General features: G+C 41.4%; 1 protein-coding gene across 1 annotated transcript in view; it reads left to right on the top strand.

The window, feature by feature from the left end:
- Nucleotides 1-1,815: 1,815 nt before the first annotated feature.
- smyd3 (SET and MYND domain containing 3) overlaps nt 1,816-20,556 on the top strand; it is a 70,997-nt gene continuing 52,256 nt past the window's right edge. The window contains exons 1-5 of the mRNA XM_056412995.1: nt 1,816-2,082; nt 18,537-18,600; nt 18,671-18,778; nt 19,094-19,151; nt 19,512-19,666. Of these exons, the coding sequence (XP_056268970.1) occupies nt 1,829-2,082; nt 18,537-18,600; nt 18,671-18,778; nt 19,094-19,151; nt 19,512-19,666 (639 nt within the window). The 5' untranslated portion in view covers nt 1,816-1,828. The remainder of the gene's footprint in view (nt 2,083-18,536; nt 18,601-18,670; nt 18,779-19,093; nt 19,152-19,511; nt 19,667-20,556) is intronic.

The raw sequence follows: 20,556 nt of genomic DNA on the forward strand, positions 1-20,556 counted from the left end.
AGGGTGATTTGAAACTGGTGAGTTGAGGCTACTGTTGTCATCATCATCTTCTTCACACACAGATTGCTCCAAAATATTCCTGATTCTTACAAATGCAAGCATTGCATGTATTTTCATTTGTTTTTTAACAGAACAAGTCATGTTGTTTGTGTATGAATCAGTACTGTGTACCGCTAATATCAGCCTGAAGAAAGGTGTTTTATTTTTGATGAAGTCTTTCTCTTTGTTCATAAAGATTGTGTCTTCCCTGTTATGTCTCTCCCGTAAAAGCGTTGAAAAAAAAGTTGTTTGAGTCTCCGATCTGTCTCTGATGCCACGGCGGCCGCTGCTCTAGATCAAAAGGTTGGAAGGTAAATCACATTCAGACATTTTGAACCTTATGTGAAAACTTTTTCACTGTGCAGAGTTAAAAAAAAAGAAGTGCTGATGCAAGTAGCTTTAAAGGAGACCGTAAGTCTCACGATGGATGTCTCGGTCACGGTAGCAATACATTTAGTTGGATGACATCATTTAGCAGAAATGACTCGGGGCCTTACAGACTGGAGCCTCGTGGATTTGCTGTGACCACTTTAATAGTTTTCAAGTTTGATCTTCTGAGAAAAATCCCATTTATGTAGACATGCAATGAGCTAATCTAGAGCAACATGTGGACATAAAGGATAGAGTAAAACTTTAAGGACTGTGGTCACACACTTTTAATAATAATTAAAAAAACGTCCAACTGATCATTTCCATGTATCTCCATAGTGAAATGAGTCTTCTCTGACATAGGATGCATGTTCAAATTTGCTGGAAGATGAACCCACCGTGAGCTAACATACATTTGGATATTCCATTATATTATATTCAGTTAACTAAACTAAGTGTTTTTTTCAATTATGAACATTTTGGCATTAGTTGCATGCCAATTGGATAAAAATTGACCGCGCTATGATAAAAAGAAGATTTTGACATTTTCATGACCTTGACCTTTGACCAGATCGATCCCAAAATCTAATCAAATGGTGCCCGGATAATAACCAATCATCCCACCAAATTTCATGCGATTCGGTTTAATACTTTTTTAGTTGTGCGAGTAACACGCATACAAATAAATAAATAAATATAAATACACGGCGATCAAAACATAACCTTCCGCATTTTCAATGCGAAGGTAATAAAGGAGCTGTGCAATGAGAAAATAAGCTAATAGGGAAAAAATATTATTTATAAAATAGATATAACTTTGTTTTACTAAAATTAAGTAATTTAAAGTCACATTTTTCCAAAGCTTTGTTTTAAATCCAGCCTTTATTTGTCTTGAAATAAGATAAGATAATGTATTTATTATTAGAGCATGTATTATTTATCCTATTCAAATGGAAATCTGTAATAAGAATTATTGTTACGATGTTATTCAATTGAACTTTCTTCATTTAAATGAGTCAGTTGTTTACGACATACAGACGTTAATACAGCTGTTGGCTATCTGGCACAAAATCATATAGCACATATGTGACATTATTGTTATATACTATATAGCATGAGGAGCTGTGGATTGTACAGTATGATTATTTTGGAGGATTGTGCTTTTTGTTGTGGTTGAACTTAATTTATTTCTATTGACAGAAACATTTGTGTCCTGACAGTAAAAAGTAAAATAAATAATACAAATTAATAATACATACAATTTCTATAGCGCTTTTCATAGTACTCAGAGGCTTTAATAAATATAAAATAAAATAGATTGTTGTTTAGATCTTTAATATAAATATTGTTCTCAATCATTTATTTATTGACATAAATTGGAACTGATCGCGGTTGTGCTATCGACCAAAAACGTGACGTCATGACGCACCGCCGCGTGCGTCTGTTACGTTGCGGATGTAAACACTGCTCGGTTCACGTGGAGCGGGGGTGGAAAAAACCGGGAAACCCGAATATGGCACCGAAGCTGGAGCGTTTTGTTAGTCCGGGAAAAGGTAACGGCCTGCGGGCGGCAGTCCGGGTCCAGAGGGGGGAGCTGGTGTACTGCGCCGCGCCGCTGGCCTGCGTCGTGTCCAACAAAGTGTCCGCAGATGTCTGCCACCACTGCTTCTCACGGTGAGACGTCCTCGGTCACGCTGACGTGCACGCCGCTTTTCTCAAGTCACAGCTCGTGCCCGCGCTCGCGTGATACATGTGCGCAGAGTGTGTCATGTTTCTGGCTCGTGTCTCGAGTCGCGGTAGATGACGTAGCGGCCACGCTGTCTCGCGCACCGTCTCGTCTGCACGCGACGTGGGAGCAGCAGCGAGGGCGTTCGTGGAGTTGCGTTTTTGATTTGCGAGGGAGATGCAGTTTAAATTCCTTTAGTGGTCGCTAGATGGCGCCATTGTTCTTCCATGGCTCCAGAGGGGGCGAGAAGGACACGTGAGACGTTTGATACGATCGGCATTATAAGAATCCAACAGAAATATGTACAACATTATGGTTGCAGATGACAAGCAGGCTTATTCTGGTAGCACGTGACTTCTAGTGAAACTAAATATGATCAATATTAATGTGGAGATTGATTGGGGAAAAAACAGAAAGCTTCTCAATCCAGGTGATCTTCAGTCGAATGGCCGGGTGCAAAGCCAAAACTATCAAGTTCACCGTGTAACTGTTTGAAGGCAGTAATATCACTGTTTTGTGTTATTTAATTATCTTATATATTAAATCCCACAATGATACACAGGCATTCAGTCGGGTCCTGCTTGATTACCTGAAACTTTAATATTCCTGCTAATATTTCCTCACATCGTGCATATTCCTAACAGGTGGACGAGGCCCCTTTAGCAGGTAATGTGACCATGATAGGTGTGATTCACACCACATGCTGTGTTGTCACTTCAACATATCTGGTTGTATTCGGCTCAGCCATTGCAGCATTAATAACATTTAGAAAGTCAATGTTCGGGACTTTATTTCTGGCAATATTGGATTTTTAGATAAAGTGTTTGTTTTTATCAGGTATTTATTTTTGTTGGATTACCCAGATTTTCTTGTGTTATTTTATTGATAAACACTGTCCTAATTTGTTTTCAAGATTGTTGAATAGTACAATATCACCATTTTGATATATATATATATATATATATATATATCCAATGAAATAGAACAAAGGGTTTTATCCATATTGCCTATTCCTTCTCAGTATAGACTCTGAATGTACCACAGATGTTCATTGTAGCTGTTTTCTGCCCGATGTGATGATTTATCCTTCGTTTAATCTAATTTTCTTGCGATATTTGTGCAGCCGGATGCTCGATAGCAGCGCTGCTGATTTCTGGTGCAGAAGCTGCAAGGTGAACGAAGGGTACATCCCCGTGGGGTCGATGCAGTGTGTATATAAGCTTTTTATAGCAAATGGGAGATGATTAATGAGAGCAGTTAATGCAGATAACCTGAGGGAGGATTTTAATATGAAGTGCATGTCCAGTTTTGATGAAGGTATAATATTTGAGAGCACGATCACTTCTACAGCAACTGCTCACTCTGGGATCTCTCCATGTTCTACATTTTAAAAGGAGCATCCTGTCACTTCCTTCCCGGTGTTGCTCTGTTCCTTGTGGGAGCAATGACGACTGAGCGCAGTGGTCGAGCTCAAGTTAATCGCGACGATCTCTGATGATGTGCGCTGTCAGATATCAGATTCTTTGTCTCGTGTTTGGTTTCAGGTGTTTTTCTGATCTTTGCTTTAAGAGATATGACAGAAACAAAACATTTAAGATGCCGTGTGTTTGATGGGAGTGAAGGTGAGGATACCGAAAGATGGACATGTATACGTGCAGCCGGTCTGTGTAGTTATGTGTTTCAGAGCTCGGAAGACATTTATTGAGGAAATATACTCCACATTTTATGACTGCAGAGTCTCAAATATGAGGATTCTATTGTTTTGGACATTTTCTAAATGGGTTGAAGATGATATATACACTACCGTTCAAAAGTTTGGGGTCAACCAGACAATTTCGTGTTTTCCACGCTCACTTTTATTCATCAAATGAATTTCAAAATGAATAGAAAAGGTTTGAAATAATGATTTTTATTTGAAATATTAATTTAGTTTTTCAAACTTTTTCAAACAAAGGAAGGCCAGTTGTATAGCTCATCTCACCAGCATAACTGTTTTCAGCTGTGCTAACATAATGTCACAAGGGTTTGAGGGTTTTCTAACCCTCCATTAGTCTTCTAAGGCGATAACCCATGTACCATTAGAACACTGGAGATGGGCCTCTATACATCTATGTAGAGATTTCATTAAAAACAGACGTTTCCACCTAGAATAGTCATTTACCACATTAACAATGTAGAGAGTGTATTCCTGATTAATTTAATGTTATCTTCATTGAAAGAAATAGTTATTTTCTTTGAAAAATAAGGACATTTCGAAGTGACCCCAAACTTTTGAGCGGTAGTGTAAGATTTTGGGCCTACATTTTTATTAAATTTGTTAATTTATGGACCCCACAATTGATAATATAAATAGAAGAAATGAAAATGCTCCGTAGTTCCCCTTCTGGACTGACTGTCGGCTGGAGGGCTCGGTGGCGTTCACTCTGTGCATGTTGCCTGAGGACGGTCGGCTACTATTGATTATTTACCGCATGCGTTTTGTTTGGTGCTATAAGTGGCAGATGCATGACGTTGGAGCGCTTTGTGTGCCGGGTAAATAAAACAAACAAACAAGCGCACATGGACACCCTTCTCTCACTACTGGGCCGACTGCACAGCTTCCAGGCTGTCGGGTTCTGGCGGTCGAGCTGCACGAGGACGGATCCCCTCACCGGGCTTAAAGTGAACAACATGTTTCTGCAGTGTGTTCTTATTGGACTGCGGCCCCAGTCAGTGGTCGTGTGTGGCTCTGAAGAACCCTCCACTCCATAAACTGATAATTAAGTTATAAATTATTCATCCGCACCCGTCCACTGTGAGAAAAAAAAGCTCCATCCTCGGCTGCCGTGTGGTCAGTATGGTGAGTGGGAGGCTGTTGAGTGCGTTTTCTCTCCAATCACGGGACCGTACGCTTAGTAATTTTTTCCCCCCCTGGCTAAAGAATAGCTCACGAAAAGCCCTACAGGGATGTAAATGTGGAGAATTGGTGCGACATGAAGCAACAGCAGGGCGGTGTTGTTTATTCGGTGTAATTTGAGTTTATTCCTCCAGCTGCTCCCTTTCACTGCCAATCATTTACAATGAGAGTGTGAGGCAGCACACTTGGGTTTGCATCTAGAATTATTTATGTCTCAACACAGTCTTGAATATTAATTGCACGAGGGCAAAAATCGGTTCACTCCTAATAAAAAATCGTCTGTCCTGTCAACTCTCTTTGTTGTGGCGATTATGGTTTATGAAAGTAGCTCCCGCATGATTACCATGCAGATGCCTGTTTTGTTCTCGGGTGACCGCTGAGTTGCTTCAGTCTATCCGCTTAATAACGTTATTGTATAATTGTTGTTGTTTTCCAGCCATCATGACGATGCTGGTGTCCACTTTGCTGCAGGTTGAAATACCTCACAGACACTGTGTTAGGGCTGCTGGCCACAAGCACTAAACATCATCACGGGACATTTATTCGATATCTCAAAGAACATTTTCAGCCTTTCACACAGAAAGTTCTAACAAACGAAAATCAATAACAAATTAATGTGTTTGTGCCTACACTGAATACCATTACAGAGGGAAGTTTGGACCGAGACAGAGGCCATGTTTTGTGCAGAGCATCATCATGTTTTCGGGGTATTGAATATGTGTCATGGCTACATCTGCTTGCCCTGTGGCCGACACTCGTCAACCTCGGTGTCGGGGGGGCTTTTGCACATCTTGTATTGATTTGAAATCAGCGCGAGATCTGTGAGAAGTATTGGTGTCACAAAAACAGTTGTCGAATAACATGCACACACACACACACACACACACACACAGCAGCCCAGGGCAGAGATTGGTCTTGGTTGTTAAGTATGTTTTCCTGTTTTCACTGAAGCACAATTAGTCTCGCAGTGGGACTGAGTGTTGGAGGATGTGTGTGGATTTGTGAGTGTACATTTGTTGTGTGTGCGCCTGTGTCTCATTGCAAGAACAACTCTCTCTCTCTCTGTGTGTGTGTGTGTGTGAGTGTGGATGTGTGTGTGTGAGCAGGAAATGAGCAGGTGGGGGTGGGGGGATCAAAGCTGAAGTTAATTACAGGCCTTGAAGGCTGTATGTAAGTAATGACTGATAAACGCTGAGGGATCATACACACACACACCCACACACACACACATACACATCAATACATATACATACACACATATCTCGGCAGTATTCAAATCGCCAGAGGTCAACAAACAAGTATTCAAGGTTTTCAGACTCAGAGAGCGAGGAGGGGATGATGAGGGATATTAGTCGAACAAAGAGGGGGAAAAAATAAAAACTATTTTTATCGGGGACAATCCCTTCCCGTTTCAAAAGGCACAAAAACAAAGTAAAGTTGTTGTTTTTTAATCCTTTTTGCATCGCTTGCTAATTAAGTTGAAACAAATGTAGTGTGACGATCTCTTGTGTGTAAATTGCGTTTCCCTGAAATGCTTCTGACGTTGCTGAATGGCGCTCTGTGTTTCTGAATGTTTTCATCTCCATGTCTAACCACGTTAGTCATGTTGTTTTGACCACCTGTCCGATGACATCACATGCAAGTCGGCTTTCATGTTATTGTTGTGCGCTCTGTGGCCCCCGGCAGGACGTGTGATCACTGAGGCGTCAGCTGATGGAGATCTAACGAGGTGACGTCCAGGTTGAAGCATCATTTTATGGCTGAAACATGTTGTGAACTCGACATCAAAGCAGAGGCAGTGAGAAAGAAAGAAGTGCATGGCCACTGTTAATCAGAAGAAGGTGGATGGAGGGTCGACTCCATCCGTTGCTAGTAGTTCCTGTTCGTGATTGGTGCGTTGCATCGCTGCGACACAACGACAGAGAAAGAGAGTTTGACTCTGAGGCGTGTTAGTTGCCTTTTTAATTGTTTAACTTTGCGACTTGCGAACTGTTTCGGCGAGAAAAGGTCCGCATATAAACCGAGAGACAGAATCCCAGTCACGGGAACCGTGAAGTGTGTGCATCGGAACTGAGAGAGGAAGAAGTTCCAGAGAAAGATGGAGGTAGAAGAGAGAAGACGCACGGACAGATAGCACACACAAACACAAACAAACACACACACTTTGATGGGTGTTGACAGACCAAAAGAAGAACGAAGACGTGTTCCTCTAAGCTGTCAGGCCGTGTGTGTATTTGAGATAAAGTCTTTTTATTTGACACCAATCTCTCACTCACCGTCTCTTTGGACCATACAAAAACACACACAAGCAGACACACACACACTGCTGAACAGTGTAAACAACGACTAGGAGTTTTGCCTTATTTATTGCCAGAAATCTTTTGATTGATAGTTGGATAATAACACTATTTTCAAAGAGTTTTCATTCTTTCAACGAACATAAGAAACATTGACAGGTGGTTGACTCGAGAGTTTTGTTCTAATTTCAGTTGGATATGAATCCCTGTTGGGAGCTGAAATGATAACAACAAAAAGCAGAAAACAAGTCCTCGTCAGTATTTGGAGATCAACTAACTGATTAATGAGATTATGTCAGTGTCTTTTCCTCCCACGGGGAACTCAACTGATCCAACTGGGTTCTGTATATCAGCGGCCATATGTCGAAATCCTCCAGACTGAATGTGAATCAAGATTTTCTCTTGATGTTCATGTGCATTGGACTGGATTGTTGATGCAGTATCCCGACTGAAGCGAGGCAGCCACATACACACTGACCATGAAGATACTCAACAGGATGCATGACACGTGTTTTCTTCAATGCGTCATATGCCATTTTTACCTTCGCATTGAAAATGCGGAAGGTTATGTTTTGATCGGCGTGTATTTATTTAGTTATTTGTATGCGTGTTACTCGCATAACTCAAAAAGTATGAAACCGAATCGCATGAAATTTGGTGGGATGATTGGTTATTATCCGGGGACCATTTGATTAGATTTTGGGATCAATCGGGTCAAAGGTCAAGGTCATGAAAAGGTCAAAATTAGGGCTGCAACAACGAATCGATAAAAATCGATTATTAAAATAGTTGGCAACGAATTTCATTATCGATTCGTTGTGTCGCGCGATTATTACGGCGCTCAATAAGTCACGGAGTATAAACAAAGTTGAGTTGAGCGCAGAGCGGCGCAGGGGAATCCAGAGCGGAGCGAGGACAGGACGCTGCGTTGTGAGAGCCAATCAGCGCTGAGCTGCTCCTCTGTTGATGAATCTAATTGGCTGCTGCTGCTCACGTGGCGCTGGATGCGGAAGTCATTTACGTAGTCGGAGACATTTACGGAGCTGTGTGCGCCTACGGGTGACGTTATGACCCCAGACACCAGGGCGCTACATGTCACGACGTGTGTGGCATTTCCACAAGAGGATAACGTAGAAAACGTGGTTATTTATTCCGTGGCGGACAGCGGAAAATATTTTTCCACGGAGAAAGGCAACGGAGATAAGCTACGACTCGCTGTGAGCGCTGCGCGTGCAGACACCATTTAGCGGAGTGGAGCAGCGCGTGCGCTCTGATCGCTCTTTTAATGAAGTATCGATACTAAAAATATGCTAAATCACATCGTTTTTAGCGTACGGGTACTTTGTTAGTATCGCTACACCGTGCAGCGTGACAGCAGCAGATGTAGCGGGCTAACATTCAAGCTAACCTAACTTCCCAAACGCTGTGGACATCTGAACGCTGATTGGCCGAGACGCGACACGTCCCATCAAAGATGTTTTATTGCGAAGAGCACCACTTCACATTTTTTCCGCGTCTCACTGCAATCTCAACGGCAGCGGGCCAGGTGAACAAAATAATAAATCGTAACGCGTCTCTGATATTGTTCAGGGGGCGGGGCCACATGGGGACCACTGCTCAGGAGAGGAAAGCTGTCAGTCTGTTTGTGACGGTTCATCACCATGGTGACCAGTGAACAGGTTCATCCACATGCTGACCAGTGAATCTCCAGGACCTTTCCATGACTTTAAACCACATTTCTATGATTAAACATGTTGTGAAAACTGTCTATACGTGACAAAGTGAGAAGATGTAGTATTTAAACTAACAATGAGAATTCCAAAGCATACCGTATATATACTGTGTAAATAAAAATTTGAATAAAACAAATTTGCATTACTTTTCCAAATATTTTGGGATTTTATTTTTTTGAATTACTTTTCTAGGCCTGCTAATAGCCATTTAAAAATTCCATGACTTTTCCAGGTTTTCCATGATCGTATGGACCCTGTTTTGAATAAAGGGTTGAAAATTAAAGTTTTTTTATCCGATTAATCGATTAATCGATAAAATAATTAACCGATTAATCGATTATCAAAATAATCGTTAGTTGCAGCCCTAGTCAAAATCTTCTTTTTACCATAGCGCGGTCAATTTTGATCCAATTGGTATGCAACTAATGCCAACATGTTCATAATTCAATGCCCAATCTTGTGATATGCGAAGGTATGCGCTCTACCGAGTGCCCATTCTAGTTTATTTATTTATTTGTATGCGTGTTACTCGCATAACTCAAAAAGTATGAAACCGAATCGCATGAAATTTGGTGGGATGATTGGTTATTATCCGGGGACCATTTAATTAGATTTTGGGATCGATTGGGTCAAAGGTCAAGGTCATGAGAAGGTCAAACTCTTCTTTTTACCATAGCACGATCAATTTTTATCCAATTGGCATGCAACTAATGCCAACATGTTCAAAATTAAACGCCCAATCTTGTGATATGCGAACGTATGTGCTCTACCGAGTGCCCATTCTTGTTAAACATGTAAAACACGTGTTTTAATGCTTTAAAAAAATACTTCCGGCATATGAAAACATCAGGTTCTAAGAGTGAACTAACAATAATGATTCTATAAATACATTTCTGATCAATTTGATGTAAATCTCTCGCACAATTACAATAATAATCCTGTTAATCATGGTCAAAACACCTTTTTTATTTCCCATTTAAAAAAAAAAAAAAAAAAAAAAACGGCATCTGATCCAAAAGACATTTATCCAATTTCACATGTAAAAGTTGAGAGTGTATAGTTATCCGTGTGCAAATGATGCAGCGAAGGATGATGTGCGGCGCATCAGCGGACTTAATGAGTCGTCTCTAGGGCTTCCTGACGGAGTTACATCATCAACGTGTGTCATTAAGGACGCCTTAATGTTTATGAAGCAGATTCACAAAACACAGGCAGCATATCTCCTTATAGATTTGAAACATCTCATCGTTTCATTGATTTTTCATTTAGAATCCGCTCCAGGGTTTGTGTGGACGCACCTTTTTATGAGAGCGCGCTGTGCTTCACACACCTGTGTGAATATGTTCTATTAATCTCTCCCTCTCTCGCTGCTTTATGTTCTTTTCTCACTTCAGAGACTTCATTTTATCTTCAGACACAAACTGTCAAACATCCGCCCGTCTCTCTCTCACTCACGCCCACATTTTCTCCCCCCCCCCCCCCTCCTTCCTTCTTCCCCATGTCTCTTGTCACACACACACACACAGTAACTGATAAGAGTGGATGCAGTGGTATGTGAAACATACAGATCACTACTTTAGACGCAGTGAGACGAGCCGACAGAAAGAGGAGAGAAAAGGTTGCCCTCCTCTTTTCCCTGTAACTTCCCCCCCGATTCTTCCTCCCATCTGCTACTTCTGAAATCAATATTTTCCTCTTTCCACAGTTTTTCTTCCCATCTGCTTTTCTTCTCTTTTCATTCACATATTTTCTTCCTCGCCCTTCTCTCCCGACGCCTCCTCATCCCTCAGTTACATTTGTGTTTCTGCTCCCTCCTCCTCCTCCTCCTCATACCTGATGTAGATTATTTTTCTTGCATCTGCTTCTCTCTCCTCCTCCCCCCTACATGTTCTCCATCTCTCTCTAGTTTCCCCAGCCTCCTGCAGTTAGAGACCCAGCTGTGTCAAAACATGTTGGCAAAACAAAGACACACACACACACACACACACACACAGACACACAGACACAGAGCTGCATCATTTGCAAACCAATGTATTTGCTGTAAACTGGGAGCACACCTCCCCATGTGTGTACATGTTTAGTATTCATTGGATAAAACACCTGCATCTCGTCTTACCTGTTCTTGTGAGGGCCGCGTGATTTATTTATTTTTACGTTGACCTAACAAGGACATTTGTTCTGTGGTGGTTCAGCTTAGTTGATGGAGTCGGGGTGTTTTCCCATGAAGTACAGAACCGTGTGTTTGTTTCCACATTGTAATAAAATGAAGGGGCTCCCTCCGGAGTCACTTTATTCCACTGGTTTTACTGTAACGCTTAAGTCTCAAAGCCAAGAAGCTAAAAAACTTAATTTAAGCCCTAAACTGACAGAAATAGTTTTCTGAAGGTCGTCTGAGATACAAGTATGAACATGATTTCTGTCTTTCACTTACTCTGAATTGAAAATCTGTGATTTGCTGTTCTGGAGGTATTATATTTCAGATTCTTTTTATTTGCATTTCAATCTTCATATCACAAAACTGGCTCAGCTTGAGTCAGCTAGAAATATATCAACCATTAGATCTACCCTTTCATTCTAGGACACTAAGGACTAAGTTATTCATAATCCACTTTTCTGCTCTATAACTCCTTTTTTTAACTTCTGGTTGTTCCAAAATCAACTGTCAGGCATTTCATTCGGATCAAACCACACAAGTGCTTATATTTCTCCTGGTTTATTCTCTTTCTTTACTCCGGCTTCTAGTAGGTATTAGAATAGCTTTTATAAACCTTCAGTACATTGTATGGAAGAGCTCCACTACAGTAAGATTCATTAAGATGTTGAATCCTAACCGGTTTTCTTTTGTTCTTTTTTTTCATTTTGTGTAATTTTTTACTAGAATATTGCATGTTTTATCTATTTTATGTTTCAATGTTCTACTTAGTAGAATTCTTTAGGATTAGTTAACTACCAAAGGAATGACCCGACCTTCCCTGAACATGTTCTGAAGAGGTCTTTCGGCAGTACATAAACACCAAATGTACATCTACAAAAGGAAAGATGTCCCCTTGAGGCCATATTTCGTGGTCATGTGCACCCTCGTCATCGCGATGAAAAAAAAAAAAGTCTTGAGAAGACTTTTTCATAAGAGTCCCCTCAGGTGTCAATGAATCATCCTCTAAACAACCATTAAAAACCCAGCAAGGGCTCCAGGATGCTGTGGATGCAGCACAGCTGGCGTCTCACACACACACACACACACACACACACACACACACACACACACAGGCAGCGGTGCTTTACATGCCAGTCCCCAGCCTACGCTAATCTCCCATGTCGAGGTGGAGCCGAGCTGTGGATGCCTTCGGTGTTCCAGTGGTTTCCGATCTGCGGCGGCTGGACCGCTGGGGGGCAGTAGTGCCCCTCCACGCCGCTCATTTGTTGAACTCTCATGCTTCCAGTCTTTCACGTTTGCTTTGTGACAAATGCAGCAGTAATGCAGCAGTAGCACCGAAGAGAGGATTGGCTTCGCTGCACGAGGAAGAGCTCATTTGTTAAGCCATCGAATAAACAAGAAGTGGCTCACGCCGACCAGAGGACGCTTTCTGTCAGTTTTCTAGTACTCTTCAACCACTTCTGGGATGTTGCTGATTTTGTATTCATATTTGCGAGTCATTTTCTTTCATACACCAGCACACCACTCACTACCTGTCATGTGGGGGAGTGAGTCGTACTACGCTGTGTTGGCCACTCAGCCTGGAAATGAGGAAATTCACTCGGGCACGGCCGGACAGCCCTGAAAAAAAGGACCCCACTAATTATTAATGCACACACACGTACACACACACGCACACACACACACGTACACACACGTACACACAGGACTACATCTCATGACTGCAGCGCAGCAGCCAATACTCGCGGGAAATTAATTACCATGCTACACATACACACACACCAACAGAGACATGCTGAGGTAGGCCTAATTAGGTGTCTGATAGGACAGATTTAACTGAATTTACCACATACACACACATTTGAGTGCACACATTTATGCTCTTGCATATCAATGAAGGAAACCGGCATCTTTCAGTCACTTCCTCTACGGTCTGGTGACAGTTTTATGTTTTTCTCTTTTTGTGTCTTTCTTGTGTGCGTCCCTGCACGAGGCCCTTATCTTTTAAAACTATCTTCTCTTCAGGAGTTGATGATAATTGCATTTTTACATTAGAATTGGCTAATTTGCAGAGTCAAAAGAAAGAATAAAGTAGGCACAATATACATACGTCGTCTCATTACTTCAGTGACTTTCCTAAGTTGTCTGAATACAACTTATTTAGAGATGAATGCTGTTTCATTTGGGTAAAATAACTCGACGTTAAAGCAACCAAGTCACGGCCATATACTGTGATTAGTGATGTGAGTGATCTTGGTTACAGTCATTCTCAAGACAGATAAATGTGGATTACTTGGTCAATAAAATATATATTTATATATATTATTATAATATATATATATAATAATTGATTTTTTATTGTTACATATTATTATTGATATGTATTGATTTATTTTGTTCAAACAACAGTCAAAGATCCAAAGATATTTAAGACGCAGGTCCATTTTGGGTAGTTCCGCAACTTAAGTCGTTAATAAATAATAACAATTGTTCGTCTTGGGATAACGGTTACATTTTGTACTCTAGATATTTTGATACGTTTTCTTTTTCCCACCCCTAGTGTGTAGTATATGAGCGATAAAATGAGGCCCGGCAGAGAAAATGACCAAATGACTAAGTTAAAGGAACAAAATACGAGTTTTTCATAGTGACGGAGGGAGAGAGAGAATGTGTCTAGTTTTTAATTAATTCCTTTACATGTTCCTAATGAAACCCGTCTAATGTTATTCATGAGTTTTCCTCCTGCGCCTGCAGTCCAACCCTGGACCTGCCATCCACCAGACCATCACTTCACACAGCATCTGACACGGAGGGAGAAGAAGGGCAGCGGGAAGAAAGTGACAGAAAAAGAGAGGGATGAAGCATAATGAGAGAACATGGCTGAGGATGAGGCCGATGTGCTTCAGGGAAGAATTCATAATCTCCGTGTGAACATTATTATTCTTACACTAAAGTATGGCTCGGTTGAACGCTAATGAGCTGACACATCTATACGAGGACGCTCATATCTTTCTCTCGGTCTCTTCCAGTTTATCTTCATCTGTCCTGTTCTGTTGTTTTTATCCACGTCTATATTTGGACTGCGTTGTGTGTGTATCGTCCTGTATGCGCTGTACGGCGTATGTTCATGTTGGTGATCCCCCGAGGCAGAACACAGCCGTGTGTGTGTGTGTTGAATGAAGGAGCAGTGTGTGTGAGTCGTACAGCGTGGAGGTGTTTGCTGTTCGCCATTTGGGATTCAGGAGGAAACGGTCACGGCTGAACTGTTGACCTACAAGATGTTACTATAAAAATTTTAAAAAGGGTTTTTATTGTTGGGATTTAGGTTTCCCCAAACCTGTGATATGTTCTAGTAAGCCGACTCGAACTCGCTCGACCCTCAGAGTTGTGGGTCGATCGTCCTCTTCCCAGCGGCTTCATACTTGGTATCGAAAAAGAAATGACGAGCTGATGTCGCCTTGCATACTTATGATGGAGCTGAAATTCAGGATTTCAGACGGCTTTGAAACCACATTGCCAATTCTCTCTCTCTCTCTCTCTCTCTCTAACTCTCACTCACTAAGTGGATACGTTGCCATATTGTGAGCTTATCAGCCTGGAGGTGGTCACCATAACAACAGTTGCTGTGGTGCAGCTAATGTGGCTTAGTAACTACACAGAAACTACATGTACAGTATTGGACTTGGATTGGATATATATAGATACATATATTTATTTACATTTGTAAATATTTATGTGTGTGTGTATATGTATGTATGTATATATATATATATGTATGTGTGTGTGTATACACTACCATTCAAAAGTTTAGGGTCACCCAGACAATTTCGTGTCTTCCATGAAAAATCACACTTTTATTTATCAAATGAATATAAAATATAGTCAAGACATTGACAAGGTTAGAAATAATGATTAATATTTGAAGTATTAATTTTGTTCTACAAACTTCAAGCTCAAAGGAAGGCCAGTTATAGCTTATATCACCAGAATAACTGTTTTCAGCTGTGCTAACATAATTGCACAAGGGTTTTCTAATCATCCATTAGTCTTCTAATGCGATTAGCAAACACAATGTACCATTAGAACACTGGAGTGATAGTTGATGGAAATGGGCCTCTATACACCTATGGAGATATTTCATTAGAAACCAGCCGTTTCCACCTAGAATAGTCATTTACCACATTAACAATGTATAGAGTGTATTTTTGATTAATGTTATCTTTATTGAAAAAACAGTGCTTTTCTTTGAAAAATAAAGACATTTCTAAGTGACCCCAAACTTTTGAACGGTAGTGTATGTGTGTATATGTACGTGTGTATGTATGTATAAATATATATGTGTATATATATATACGTATGTGTATTTCCGCATATATGTTTATGAATATTAAACTCAAGTACCATTACAGTGGATGATAATTATGGCTCCACAGATTTGCTTTTTCAATGCATTACAATGTGGGATTACATGTTCCTGGTCACATTATAACAAGTTTAGTTGTATAAATCTACCGTCTCTATCAAAACAACACATACATGAACACAGTAAAGCTCTTATTCAACATCTCCCAGTTAAGCTGCAGGAAACAAGTACAAGGAGAAAGGTGTCGTGGTCATGAGCCTCGCTGTCGGGGCTGCTGGAAGATGGATGTCCTCTGCGGCGGGCGGCTTGTGATGTGACTAAACTCTCAGTGTCTGAGTTCTGATTTATTATCTGTTGAAGCTGCACAGGACCTGGCTGTGTTTAGGTCTGGCCTGTCCCTATCTGTTGTTATTGCATCGTGACCCCGTGCTGCAGGCGTGTGTTTCTTAAACCGTGGGTGGCTTCCCGGGTTCTGCTCGGTCTCAACGTGACAAGAATAGCTGTGTTGTTTTCACGAACCTCTGTACAAGGTTGAAACTATTAATTTAACCATTAGGGGCTGGAAAAGTTATCGCCAATATGACACGGCAACACGGGAGAGAGAGGAGACGGATGGAGGGGAAAGCTGTAAATCACAGAAACTAAGAGGGCGAGGAGGAGAGAACATAATAAAGTGTGCTTTGGGAACTTGTTGAAGCGTGTGTGTGTGTGTGTGTGTGTGTGTGGCCTCAGGCCAGAGACAAAAGGCCAATCTGATAGACGGTCAGAGGAAACACTTAACTTTTGACTCTTATATTAACGGGCAACAGCCTTCTGTCAGACCCCCGCTGTGTGAGTAAGTGTGTGTTCATATTACACGTCTGACTTTGCCTTTAAGGACCCCATAATATCATCGACAGCATTCGTAAGTATGTCCAATCTCATCAAATGTCCCATATTGGGTGCGATAAGCCCCGGGCTAATGTGTTATCATCCATCATGGCTCCTTCTCCATTACCTCGTTTTGTGTATGTAAGCCTATAATACATCCATTGTCGGATCTAATTAGCAGTATTTTATCATTTTCTCTCCCTTTCTCTCTCATTTGATAAACCACACACAGTGACTTCTCGCTGTACATATGAGCTCATGTCGAACGAGCCTCAGGCGCCTCTCGCTGAGCCTGACTATCATGTGCTTTTGCTTGAATGTTGGAATGACGCGAGTAATGCAGAGAAATCCTTCACACACACCAAATTGAATGCCAAGCATTCTGTGTTGCCAGTTGTCAGTACGTGTGTGTGTGTGTAAATCACAGACACTTTCAAAATGAGCATAATTTAACAAGATGAAATCATAGTTGTGAGAACGAGCATCTGGCATCTGTAAACTCACTTAAGACCAGAAATACTGTGTCAACTGATATTATCAAGCTGTGCAGACACGCGGTCCAAAAAGCGGTTGTCACAGAGGTGAGATTAGAGGTTAGAGTCGTGGAAAAGCTGCTCTGGGGTCCTCGTCATCTAGTGGGAGCAGACAATCGCAAAATCCCCGAATTGATTTCAGCTGTTTTTGTTGTTGTTGTATCTCCGTGTTTCATGCCTGTCATATTTATGTCTTATTATTGTTATTACCTTCACATTGAAAATGCGGAAGGTTATGTTTTGATCGCCATGTATTTATTTATTTAGTTATTTGTATGCGTGTTATTCGCAGAACTCAAAAAGTATTGAACCGAATCGCATGAAATTTGGTGGGATGATTGGTTATTATCCGGGGACCAGTTGATTAGATTTTGGGATCGATCGGGTCAACGGTCAAGGTCAAAGGTCATGAACAGGTCAACATCTTCTTGAATCGCATGAAATTTGGTGGGATGATTGATTATTATCCGGGAACCATTTGATAGATTTTGGGATCAGTCGGGTCAAAGGTCAAGGTCAAGGTCATGGAAAGGTCAACATCTTTTTTTTACCATAGCACGATACATTTTTGTCCAATTGGCATGCAACTAATGCCAAAATGTTCATAAGTCAATGCCCAAGCTTGTGATATGCGAAGGTATGCGCTCTACCGAGTGCCCATTCTAGTTACAAATGTGAAAGGGATTTATAAACGGGGCTCTCTCTCTCTTTCTCTCTCACTCTCCCCCTCTCTTTCTCTCTCTATCCACATCTAATTAAGGCAATGATTGTCTCGAAAACCTTGCTATGGTATTATATTTTTGGAGCGCAAGATTTCCACGTATAATCTGTATGGATCATATCGACCTCCCAGGCTCACCTCGGAGTTCCTCTGACTCACTGCTGGCTGTAATTGGCTGTGTGAGGCAGACGGCCACGGCCGTGCGATGGCTGGTTATCACAGACGCACGGGCAAACCGGAAAGGACAGCGGTGTCATTCTGAGACGCACACGAGACCTCGGAGGCAGGAAACACACACACACACACTGACATCAACACCACAGTGGACACACACAGGCGCTCAGACGCATGCACACGTGCTGTGACCCTAACGGGCTGCGACAGTGAGGAGAGTGCACACTAATGTATTGCTCTGAGACGTCTAATTGAAGATGGAGAGGTAGATAACAGTAGATAATGGATGCACACGGTTAACTTGATTCAGACCTCGTTGGGTCAAGACAATGGCAGAGACATAAAGGATGCTCGAGCCGATATGTGCGTATGTTTGTCATCGTAGCAGCTACAATATGAACAGAACTCTGCAGGGGAACAGTTTTTATCCAAACACGGAAATGTTGCAACAGAAATGAAAGTGTTTAAAAAAAATCTAAAGTGCTGGTTTCATTCCAGCTCACCGAGTCATTTACTTGGTGAGAAAAGCTTTAGCAATTGTCTGATTCCAGGGAATCGTCATTTCATCTTCTTTAACACTGCAGAGTGACGGACGGGTTTCTCTCTGGAAGCTCGGCTGACTTCCTGTCAATCAACTCCTGTTTGTCTCCTTCTGTCTAGACGCGAGACCTTGTTGCGGTGTTCCCAGTGCAAGATGGCTCGCTACTGCAATATCGCTTGCCAGGTATTGTGCGCGTGCGTGAGTGTGTGTATGTGTGTGTGTATCAATTTGTTGAAGTTCCCTCCTCCCACAGAAACGAGCGTGGTCTGGTCATAAAAGAGAGTGCACATGTCTGCACTGCCTCCTACCCAGAATGCCCACTGACTCGGTCCGTCTGGCTGCTCGACTCCTCTTTGCTTTGGTATGTTTCTCACTTTCGATGAAAGATCCAAAATTGGCTCGTCGTACCCTTTACTGGTTATTATTCATGTGTTTACTTCCGCTAACGTAACGAAAGCACCAAAATTGGTTTAGAAATTACCGTAGCTCAAATCAGTGCATGGATTAAAAACCTGTGCAACAAAAGAAAGGTGCTTTTCGCAGCTTTTAAAAGGACTTTATAGAACGGCAACAATATACTTCACTTAGTAACACACATAATGTGTAACAATTGCAGAAAAATACTTGTGTAAAACTATAATAACATGGTAATACCCAGTCTTTTTTTTCTTTCTAGTTAAGTCCATCTAAGAGCAGCAGTGAGGAACTCTACACTTTGGAGGAGCATGAGTCACGTACGTGTGTGTGTGTGTGTGTGTGTGTGTGTTTCTCTGTTAGTGTCAGGGTGAAATGCATTTCTAGACGTATAGACAGAAGCTCACAGGGACAGACGGCGGTGGCCATGTTTTTGGGTCGTCTGCTTGAGGCTGTGTAACATAGACCTGGACTCGAGGATGACCTGATTAGAATTGGGTGATCAAAGTTCACTGGGACGTCACAAAAAACTTATTTTTAACCAATTCCCGTGATTTCATATGCTAATGTCTAATCTGCTGAAATGATAAAGTAAAGACTTTTTGGACAGACATGGATGTCGACTGGTTGATGGAGGTGTACAACTCACATTCTTGTTTTTATAAAAACCATTCTTACAGATCTGAGTTCTATGTCTGAGCACAAGAAAGAAGGTCTGGCTCAGCTGGCATCCATGTTAGAGCTGTATCTACACCAGGAAGTACCTTACCCGGCACAGGAAGTGATGTCAGCACTCCCCCCTTCCCTCAGAGAACCCTTCAACCTTCTTGCAAAGGTGAGCTAAGTGCATTTTAAACACTATACTACATCACGTGATATTTACTCACGTTTGCATTTGTGTATATCATATGTGAACACGTATGCACCTTCTCACTTTAATGCACACACAAGTACACACGTGTGTACTTGACCTGCGCACTAAACGACAAACACAAGCAACAGTTTGACGCTTCGAGGATCCCGTGCTGCGTTTGGATGGACCCCAACATATGTCTCAGCTCTTCCCAGCATCTGTGATTATCTCTGTGTGTTTTTGTGTGTGTGTGTGTGTGTGCATTTGGATTTTCCCAGAACTACCTCAGGTTTTATTCCCTTGAAACACACCAGCTGCCTTCACTCAAATTTAAACCGCAAATCATTATGTATGCAAGGAGGTCTGGATCTTACCCTACCTCCGTCATCTGCTAGTTACAATGTGTGTGTGTGTGTGTGTGTGTGTGTTAATTGTGTTTGCCCCATCACAATCATTGTATGTATGAGTCTGAGCTGGAAGCAGCCAGCACCCATAAACTTCGTGACGTGGATGTTCTAATCTACACTAAACATCTGCTTTTTTTTTTTATCTGATGATTTTACAACTTCCAAAATGTAATTTGCTTTTTATTGTAGTTTTTGCATCAAAAAAAATAGATAGTTATATGGAAAAATATACAAATGAATTGATGTTTTAGAGCAAGTCGGTTGTTCCAAATCTTTGACCCATGTTAAAATATTACAATAAATAACTGCAGTTATTGCCATGCATTTTGGTGCAGACGTTCCTGTTCGCCACAGGATGAAGTGTAATCAGAACTTGTAAACATTTGAATTACTTTGGTTTCGGAACAAGCGCCGACCAAATATCAAAATTCACCATTACCATCATGTGACAGACATCCGCATCAT

The sequence above is a fragment of the Pseudoliparis swirei genome, chromosome 4, assembly GCF_029220125.1.
Source record: "Pseudoliparis swirei isolate HS2019 ecotype Mariana Trench chromosome 4, NWPU_hadal_v1, whole genome shotgun sequence".
Taxonomy (NCBI): domain Eukaryota; kingdom Metazoa; phylum Chordata; class Actinopteri; order Perciformes; family Liparidae; genus Pseudoliparis; species Pseudoliparis swirei.